At 48.7% G+C, this 10,172-nt stretch overlaps 1 protein-coding gene across 1 annotated transcript; it reads left to right on the top strand.

Moving 5' to 3' along the window:
* The first annotated feature begins 3,617 nt into the window (after positions 1–3,617).
* ZBTB37 (zinc finger and BTB domain containing 37) lies at positions 3,618–8,746 on the top strand. The gene is made up of 3 exons (XM_010160398.1): positions 3,618–4,540; positions 5,910–6,009; positions 8,258–8,746. Exons 1-3 carry the CDS (start codon positions 3,618–3,620, stop codon positions 8,744–8,746), a joined length of 1,512 nt encoding a protein of 503 aa, XP_010158700.1.
* Positions 8,747–10,172: the final 1,426 nt, after the last annotated feature.

The raw sequence follows: 10,172 nt of genomic DNA on the forward strand, positions 1-10,172 counted from the left end.
GGTCGCTTGAGCCCTGGGGGTGAGGGGAGGCTGGATCCGGTCTGTCCTCTCCCCGCACCCCCGGGTTCGGGTCTGCAGGCGCCTTTCTGCAGCTGTCAGGGCTAAAAATGAACCGTGGCCGCCCCGCGCCGGGAGCGAAGGCCCGGGGGCATCGCTTAGGAGCGATTTAGTGGGGGAAAAATCAAGCGCTGTAAAATCTGCTCTTTTAGCTGAGGCGGGGAGGCGATTAGAAAGGCAGCATCTCTCACCTCGGTTGAGAATTACTATTGTTTTCATCTTTATTAAGTCCCATCCTAATTTGAAAGTCGTGAAGTTGACCAGCCATGGCAAATCTCAGCCCCAAAGACGGAGACTTTTCAGTTCTGCCTCCTCTTAACAGCTCCTCAGCTTGACAGCTTTCTGACAAAGGATGTATTCAGAGTGAGCATCGTTGGCTGCAGATGGTCTGTCCCGGCATTTTACAAGGGCCTGATGAATAGAGAATTTCTCCTGGTCTTGGTAGTTGCACTTGCCTCCTAGCGTGAAAGCATTTTCTGAGATAAGTATATCCAAGTCTCAGCTGGTGGCACTTTAAATTGCATTAAAAATAGATAAGTGTCCCGATATGTGCTCTGTAAAGAGCATTGCTCAGCAGGAGATCCCACTCATCCTGCAGGTAAAGGCTGAGATGATGAACATGCGGTCCAGTGCCAGGAAGGACAAAAATTGAGATTGCATTGTGCTACTGGCTGAGGTGTGTACGCTTCTGATAGACCCCTACCTGGGAGAACGGGATTCATTTTCTGACAAGGGTAGTTTGAACCAAAAAAGAAAGATTTCCCCTCGCCAGCTTCTGACTGAGGTTGTCCCCAAGGGGTATCATAAAATGCCACTTCCTTGGTAAATGAAGCAGTGTGGGGCCTTTTCTCCTGCCATAAGCGTCAGACAGATTTTTCCCTGCCTTCAGAGTTCACAGACAGTTTTTTGGGCTCCCCTGGGAGCAACTGACATCTGACCGGGACCGTACACAGCCGTACTCAGCAGTTAGCATCCGTCATTTTATTCCCCTTCTCTTTCTGTATGTCCCCAGCCGGCCCCCTCAGAAATGAACGATTGGCCTCTGCCTCCAGCCTCACCTCCCTGCCCTCAGCAGGGGTGTTTCACCTCACAAAGGATGCCCGCCCGCCTTGCCTTTGCTTGCCTTCCTTAAAAGAATGCTGTGCGGTTTATCGCTTTGGAAACTGGTGGTTTGGGAAGATGATGATGATGATGATTACAGGCTCCCCAGCCATGTAAACATTTGATTTTACCTGTGTGAGTGTTCCTAATGGCACAAGTAAGACGGCTCACGTGAGGAAAACCTGGTGTGGGTTTAAATGCTTGCAGGGTTAGTGCCAGAGATACCAGCTCAGTAAGAGAGGAAACGACCTATGCAGGTTATTTGCACTTCATTTTTTTATTTTAATGACCATGGGTAAAACACAAACACGGAGCAGACAGCGGGAAAGACCAATTTGGTAAGATTCAGCGTTTCGCGGTGGTTTGGCGTGAGACGTCATGCAATGGTTAGCTAATCCTGCTGCTCTGTCGTCCAGCAAAACAGAATGACGAAGCTTGGTGTTCTTGATTGTGCTTGGGAGAACCTGATTCTCTGTGCTACATTTTTTCTTTCTTTTCTTTTTCCCTTCTAAAGGGGAAGGGGGCAAAAAGTTTTTAGACACCTTCTTACTACATCAGAAGGAAAAAAGCAAACAAGATACCACCCCCGTTTCTTCCCCTTTGAATGTTACTCATAACATTACAGGTAAGACGTCAGATTTTCTCTTTCAGCTTGTTTTGTGCGTTTGAAGTTCTGCTCTTATGTTGACTCGGACCTGTGCGCTCTATTTCCTTGATTTCTGTGGGGTTTATTCCTTTCTTCTAAAGATAGGGGAAGGGGAGAAGAAGCCTTAAGACACAGCACTGTTGAGCTGCACCTTGTGAAGTTTTGTGCGCCCCTGATCTCACCTACCCCAGAGACATACAGCCATCCAGCCGTTTAGTAATCTCTTTGCACAGCTTCACGAGATTGACAGGCTGTCCTGCAGCTTCAGGTTTAGTAACATATTTTGCCAAGTTTGCACAAAGTCTGCTTGGGCATACGAACGTGTGCTATCCTGCAGCGTTCATAGGTTAGGAGAAAAAAGTCCTTCGGAAGCACACATGCTTCACTGCATGCTAGACTGAGATTTCTTGGGGTCGGCGCTCTGAGCCTTGGTATTCCCTGCCTGCCTGCCTGAAATTGTTTTGATATCTGCAGCACTCTACTTAGTCGGCACTTCAGATGCCATCCAGCTTGGAAGCTGTTCACACCAGGAGTGGTCTTTAATAACCTTATGTACTTTTCTTTTCTTTTTTTTTGGTGGGGGGCAAGTTTACATCTAATTTTGGATCATTCCAAATTTTTACCATATATGGTCAGGGCTCCTTTTCAAACTTTGCCAAAATGAAACAAGATGATTATAGAAAAATGAATTATGGAAGGGAAAGTAGGAGAGCTAGTTTGTTAATCCCCATTGTTCATAAATTGTCTTTTGCTGTATGTAACATCTCAAACCCCACAGACGTCAGCTTCTTTTGCCAGGGAGCCACTTGTGCCCGGTGGATGCTCTGATAAGCTGGTGTTTAGAACCGGCTTCTGTTCTTTTTCTTTCACTCTCCTGTTATATATTTTCTGCCATGTGTCAGAAACGCCACCTGTGATGAATGTCTCGATTTTAACAAAGTACGTAAGACTCCTTTAGGTCAAATATGTGCTGGTCAGCTTTTTGAGAGTCTCTGAGGAGGTTTTAGGTCCCAGTGTCTCCTTCTTGATTCCTGTTCTACAAAGGGAGGGATCATAGAATCACAGAACAGTTTGGGCGGAAAGGGACCTTAAAGATCATCTAGTTCCACCCCCCCTGCCATGGGCAGGGACACCTTCCACTAGACCAGGTTGCTCCAAGCCTCATCCAGCCTGGCCTTGAACACTTCCAGGGATGGGGCATCCACAGCTTCTCTGGGGAACCTGTCCCAGTGCCTCTGCACCCTCTCTGGGAAGAATTTCTTCCTGATATCCAATCTAAACCTCCCCGCTTTCAATTTGTACCCATTACCCCTTGTCCTGTCACTACAGGCCCTTGTAAAAAGTACTGTTAACAACTGTGATATTGTTCTGATAACAATATGACTTTCCCTTTTCCAAGTGCTTAGAAGGTACAAGTGCTAAGTATTTCAATCCATTATGCAATCAATTGCCTATTTTTAGTACCTGAACCATTTTTAATGTTCCTTTACAATGCAAATGTGCTTTTATTAAGGCTGACAGAACAAACTGTTTCAAGCACTTAAGCCACAGGGAATGGGGAACGGGCATCTACTGGGGACTGGTTTAACATAACTCTTGTGAGAGGTGGTGTACAGCTCATCAAGACCAGAGAAGTGCTGTGAGCTGCTGGTAAATTAAATGCTGAGAGAGTTCTCTAAAAATCCCACTATTTCAAACTGCGTGAAAGTAGATGAAAAATGTTTTAAATGCAAATGATAGACTAACTCTGTTAGTGATGGTCTTTTTTGTTCCCCCTTTCCAGTAGGGTTGTGCACCTGCAACTGGGACAGCCATGGAGAAGAGTGGGAACATACAGCTGGAGATTCCTGACTTCAGTAACTCTGTCCTGAGCCACCTGAATCAGTTACGCATGCAGGGCCGCCTGTGTGACATCGTGGTCAACGTCCAGGGCCAAGCTTTCCACGCTCACAAGGTGGTGCTGGCTGCCAGCTCGCCCTACTTCCGTGACCACATGTCCTTGAACGAAATGAGCACCGTGTCCATTTCTGTCATCAAGAACCCTTCGGTTTTTGAGCAGCTCCTTTCCTTTTGTTACACCGGTAGGATATGTCTGCAGCTGGCTGACATCATCAGTTACCTAACGGCCGCCAGTTTCTTGCAGATGCAGCACATCATAGACAAATGCACGCAGATTCTGGAGGGAATTCATTTCAAAATTAACGTGGCAGAGGTGGAAGCGGAATTGAGCCAGACCAGGACAAAGCATCAGGAGAGACCACCGGAGTCTCACCGGATGACGCCAAATCTAAATCGGTCTCTGAGCCCACGTCACAACACCCCGAAGGGGAGTCGTCTGGGCCAGGTTAGCACGGTGCTGGACATTCGGGAGCTCAGCCCGCCCGAGGAGTCCACCAGCCCCCAGATAATTGAGCAGAGCTCAGATGTGGAAAGCAGGGAGCCCATACTACGGATTAACAGAGCGGGACAGTGGTACGTTGAGACGGGAATGGGAGACCGCGGGGGCCGGAATGATGACGATGTCCGGGTGCTGGGAGGAGTACGCATTAAAATGGAGAACCTGGAGGAGTGGCTGGGGGCAGAGCATCAGCCATCGGGAGAAGATGGGAGCAGCGCTGAGGAGGTCAATGCTATGGTGATCGACACCACAGGCCACGGACCGATGGGCCAAGAGGCTTACGTGTTAGGCTCCTCCGGTGCCAAAGTGGTCAGGCCAACCAGCAGCGAGATTGATAGGTGAGTCGTCTTTAACTTAATTACTGACCTTGGCTGTAAGAGATTTTTACGTGGCTGGGTTGGTCGCTTTGGAACGTTTCCCATTCTATTTCCTGTGGCCAAGCATAAGCACTGAAGGAATATTCTTTCCTGGTGTTAGGAAGGGTTCCGGTTGGGTTACAGTGTTTTGGATGGGTACTGATCAGACCAGGATCTCCAGGTAGAGGCGAGCTTGGGAAATTAATGATTGGCACTTAGAGGTGCATAGGTTATAATCTTTACTTCTTGGTGTTTCAGCTGAGGTGGGATTTTGGTCTAAAGAAGATGTTCAGTTCAGCCTCAGTAGATACCGGGCTCTGCATCGGGATTAACGAGGTCACGTACGATACGCGTTATGCAAAGTATCATTGCGATGGTGCATTCTGGCCTGAATATCTGGGGGTGGTTCTGGCCGAGAAGCAAGCCGGTCACCCGCTGCAGGTCAAGAGGAAATCTTCTTCCCGGCGGTCCAGTACAGCAGTGGGTCGTGGGTTTACGTCTTCTGATGCAGTTGACAGGGAGCCCATCAGCATCTGCTGTAGCTTTGATTCATGTGAAAGAGCAGAAAGCCTTTATTGAAAATAGGTGCTGAAACCTGCTGTGGTGATTCTCCATCCATCTGCTTCCCCTCCAATCCAGCATTTGTTTTCTTGCACTTAGGTCAGACCAAAGAGCGCATCTGATAAAGGGCAGATCTGTTGTGTTTGGGAGGTTTGTATTTGTAGGGTTTCCCTTCACATCTGCCTCTCTTCTAGCACAATCCCTCTTGTCCCATGGGGGAACAGCTACCTGGAAGCAGTGGATGTTCTGTCACTTGTCACTTAAAGCAGTCAGTGGGAATGATCTTGAGCTGGCCCTTGGGAGAGCAATCCTTTCCTAGTTCCTTAGAGTTTTTCCATGGATCAGCTGGCCTTGAGCATCTCGTTTTGCACTCAGTAGCCACTGTTTCCCACCTGGAGTGCATCACACCACCTCTGTTTCACACTTGGAAGGGGAGGAGGGCGTGGGTGGTGAATGAGAGGTGCCCTTGGCGAAATAGTTTCTTCTCCTGTTGCAGTTCCTGAGTCACTGGGCCCATATCAGTTTACTTGCGATAGCAACCAAAAAGCTCTCTGTTACTGAACTGGAAGCCAAATGACTCAGTTTTATTTTTCAGATGTTAAGACTGAAACCACAGACCAGTATGACTTGGTTTTTCCTTTATACTTGCGCTGTTCCGCCTCCTGTGTGTTAGCTGGTGAGGATGAAGAGATGCTATACAGGTGCCTCTATTGCTCACCCGTTGTTCTAAACACCATAGTGACCTGATGCCCATTAAAAACTCCATTTACACTCTTCCCCCACCCCACAGATTTAGCCCTTCTGGCAGCATGGTTGCTGTGACTGAGCGGTACAGATCAAAAAGCGAGTCTCCCGGGCGGACGGATGAGCCCAAGCAGCCCAGTTCCCAGGTAGGCAGATCAAGAAGTTTGCAAGTAAATGTGGGCATTGAAGGTGAAGGGGACTGTGTTGTGGTGAAGTGTGCAATATTTTTATTTGCAAGCAATAATGTGTGTGAAACAAGGACCATCTACTGTTGCAAAGGGTTAGTTGCTCACACTGAGAACGTCTGGCATCGGTATGACTTCCAACTGATTGTCTGTCGTTTGGGGTTTTGGTCAGATACCTGGAAAACATGAGCAGTTTCTCTTGTTGTCTGAGGGCGTAAATGTCAACCCTCATTCTGGGCAGGCCACTGGCTCCTGAGGAGAAACCCTGTTTGCCTGCAGGGTTGGGTCTGCCCTAAAACACTGGCAGCAAATGCCTGTGCTGAGGGAGGAGGCGTCAGTTGGCTTCGGTGGAAGACTCAGGGGTGACAACAGCTGAACCTTCCCATGCTAGTACCAATACCATTCCAAAAAGCTCTCTAGGCACTACACCACTAAACCTTTAGGGTGGAGTATCAAAGGACTGTGGATTTGTAGAGACTTCTCTGTCTCGTCCCCAAGGGACTGTGTTGCATAGCAGAATTTGCAGTGTAAAGGAGCTCTGAATTACCTGCTTTTTTGGGGTAGAGGCATAGTGTTGGGGTAGGAGGGAGAGATATGCAGAATACGGGAGGGCGGTGGGCAGTAGAGTGCAGCAAAGTGGGACATGGCAGTAATAATTGTGCCTAATCGTTTTGGTCTCATGGTTTTGTTGCATACAGTCAGTATTGCAGTGGCACCGTTGTGCAAGTGTAACACTCAGCACTGTAAAACGACTCGCGTGTGCCTGGCAGATAAGTAACGTGTCAGTTCATAACCAAATGACTTTGCTGGGGGCAGGTGATGTGTTACCAGGCTGCTTTGCCCTTGAGTAAGACCAAGTGAAGCAAGGGGAACAAATCATGATTGCTGTCTGCTAACTTCGTAATACGCTGCCATAAAACAAAAGATACCTTTTTGTTCCTATTTTGCCGAAGCTTTGTTTTATGTCCTCAGAATACATCTAGAAAATTTCAGGTCAAACTAACCCTCCAGGGCACCTGTGACATACAAAGCAATTTTAGCTTTACAGAAAAAGCAGAAAAAGCAGCTATTATTTCTCCATTGTGAGATGGCCTCATAACGTAAAACCGTAGGCTGCCATGTACACGGGGAAGCATTGTCACCTTCCACTGCTAAAAACAGTCTGCCCTGATCCCTGCCCAGTGGCAGTGGTGGAGTGGAAAGAGAGCGCCCTAGCTTTGTGGATCTCCATTAGTCCTGAGCAGCTTACCAGGGCTTGTACAGCCAGATTCAACAGGACCTGGCACGGTTACGCTGCTGCTGGCACGTGCACAGCCCTGCTTGCTGGAGGAGAAGCCCTCCTACTGTTACACTGGTTGCTTGTCCACGCTTGGCATCATCAGGAAATGGTGTAAGATGTGGGAGTGCAAATACTGCGTCCTCCAGCACGGAGTTGTCCAGGAGACTGTTTGTGCTCGTTCTGAATACGATAGCCAGAAGTGGCTGTCCTAGCACCCACGCTTGTGGTTCAGGGTTACCCTTCGCTCTTGGTCTTTCTGGCTTCAGAAAATAACAAGGAGCCAGTGAGTCCTTGCTGTGGGACTCGGGCCCGTCGTGCCAGCTCGCTGTGCTGCTGGATCCTGCCCTGCAATGCTGCCGGGCTGGGATGGGTTCCACAGCCGTTTAGGCAAATGTGATTCATTATAAAATCAACCCTGATTAACACCTGAGTAAATACTTGTGTAAAATGACACCTAAAGAGTTTCAGATACGATTTTCAGTTTATCCCATCATTGTTTTACTGCAAGCTCATCAATTGGCTTCTTTTTTTCACCTTCAGTAAGTAAACCAGAAGGTGGTAAACAGTATTTTAATCAAACTGGCCCAAGTTTTAAGAAAAGTAATGTGTATTGACACATTTGATCCCCAACTCAATTGGTGGCTAAGCACCCTCCTGACAAGGGCTGTCTTTTCTTCTCCGGATCTAGCAAATGACTTGGCAGAAGGAGCCGCCATAGCAGAGGTTTCTAATTGATTGCTCATTTGTCTTTGGCCCCAAGGCTCCAGTTAAGTACTTAAATGTGTGCTTGAGGTTGAAGACATTAGCGCTGCTGATTTCGAGGTTTGGCACATGCTGCACTGCTTTACTGGCTGGACCGGGGCCTGATCTTCTTTCCTGCAATTTGTTTTAGGCTGCTTGTTATTTAAATCTCTGTCACTTCCTTCACAGGGGGAGGAATGGGCCATGCTTGGAGTGAGCGGTTATGTGGAATATCTCCGGGAGCAGGAGGTTTCGGAGCGCTGGTTCCGGTACAACCCACGTCTCACTTGCATTTACTGCGCCAAGTCCTTCAACCAGAAAGGCAGCCTGGACCGACACATGCGTCTCCACATGGGCATCACGCCTTTTGTCTGCCGCATGTGTGGGAAGAAGTACACCCGCAAGGATCAGCTGGAGTACCACATCCGCAAGCACACAGGCAACAAGCCCTTTCATTGCCACGTCTGCGGCAAAAGCTTCCCTTTCCAGGCCATCCTCAACCAGCACTTTCGCAAGAACCACCCTGGCTGTATGCCTCTGGAAGGGCCCCACAGCATCTCCCCTGAGACCACCGTCACGTCTCGGGGGCAGGCGGAGGAGGAATCTCCTCCGCAGGAGGAGGCTGTCGCTGTGGTGGAGACGGCACAGGGATCTGTGTCCACAACTGGGCCAGATTGAAACACGGCTGCAGAGTCTGGGGAGAAAGGACCGTCTTCCCGTTTTTGGCTCTGAAGAGTCAGCACCAACCTGGCAGGCTGGTACTGTAATTAGTGCAATGCCACCACTGGACAGAAAGAAGCTCCCAAGATGTTGCCAAAATTGCAGAATCTTTCTCTCTCTCTCGCTCTCTCTTTTCTCTCACACACCCACACACACACACGTAGAGTGTTAAAAGTTTTTCTCCTTTATTCCTCCTCCTCTTGGAGAAAAACAGAACAACTGTGTCAATCAACTTCTTATTCAGGGATCGACAGGATTTTCAACTTTTTTAATGTTCCGCAGTGACCTGGGACAAGCAGTCATTTGTATTTCTCGGCAGCGTTTTGGCCCAGCAGCTCGGTCCCGCCGGCCGTGCAGACCGGGTGAGCCCAGCGTGCGGGCTGCTCCTCGCCATATCTGCTGGTCCAGCTCAAGGGGAGAGCAGGGGCAAGGGGCCGTTGCCTTTCTCCCTTCCCCAGGCAGTTGCCACGGTAAAGACAAGAAGACTGTCCTGGTGGAACCTGCCTTGCCCGAGTGTATTTACCCCTGTCTTATTTTTGGTGTGTCTCTTTTTACCTTAAACTATTGGTTTAGGGCTTTTGGCTTGCCCATGCCAGGCGTGCGGCCTCAACGCCCCCTGTTCAAAGCGGGCATGGCTCTAAGGCGATATTCTAGAGGTCAGCAAAATTTGAAGCATTTCAGCTACTGAAAATGAAGTTTAGCGGCTGTGAGGTTTGCGTTAGCCTCTGATGCATTGGGAGAAGGGTTGGGGAGGAGGGTGTCCTTGGCTGTGGCTGCTCTGGAATGTTCAGGGCACGCTGACATCCTGCCTGGTGCACTGCCATGCTTCAGGTGTCGTCGAGCGTTAGGAAGAGTTTTTCTGGACTGGCTGAATTGTGGAGTTAGAGGCTGGCTACCAAAGTCGTCCTTCGCCCCTGCTCCCCCCTCGACACGCCCTTGATCTTTTGTAACAGCAATATCCTGTACTGCAATGCTATTGTCCCAGCCAAGCAATCATGGGTGGTTGCTTTTAAACATATTTCTACAAACTAGTTTGATAACTTTTTTTATCAATGAAATGCAAAAAGAAAAGAAAACCCTACTTTATTTCCTCGTAAGGGTGCAGGATACTTAGAAGTGAGCGGTTCCTAGAGCAATCACAACTCTGTCCCCTTGCACGGACTTAAACTTTTGTATTCTGAGCAGCTCTGATGTTTACAGCCGGTGAAGCAAACCCAGAGAGAGGTGCCTGCAGCGTGTGCTGTTGGTGTTTGCACGTGCTTACGTGCTTCAGACACGGAAGAGCATGGGGCAGGTGGATAAGTGCAAATATCTTGACATCTTCTGAAGAAGTCTCTTAAAAAACATGCAATACTCGGAGAGTTTTCTCTGGTTCTGTTGCCGA

Source organism: Eurypyga helias, unplaced genomic scaffold (genome assembly GCF_000690775.1).
Source record: "Eurypyga helias isolate BGI_N326 unplaced genomic scaffold, ASM69077v1 scaffold30491, whole genome shotgun sequence".
In the NCBI taxonomy this organism is placed as follows: domain Eukaryota; kingdom Metazoa; phylum Chordata; class Aves; order Eurypygiformes; family Eurypygidae; genus Eurypyga; species Eurypyga helias.

What these genes read in the sequence shown, in the direction of transcription:
- ZBTB37 (XM_010160398.1), top strand. Translation starts at nt 3,618, where the DNA reads ATGGAGAAGAGTGGGAACATACAGCTGGAGATTCCTGACTTCAGTAAC. An exon ending in ACCAGCAGCGAGATTGATAG is followed by an intron (nt 4,541 to 5,909) that starts GTGAGTCGTCTT and finishes CCCACCCCACAG; the next exon opens with ATTTAGCCCTTCTGGCAGCA. An exon ending in CCAAGCAGCCCAGTTCCCAG is followed by an intron (nt 6,010 to 8,257) that starts GTAGGCAGATCA and finishes CTTCCTTCACAG; the next exon opens with GGGGAGGAATGGGCCATGCT.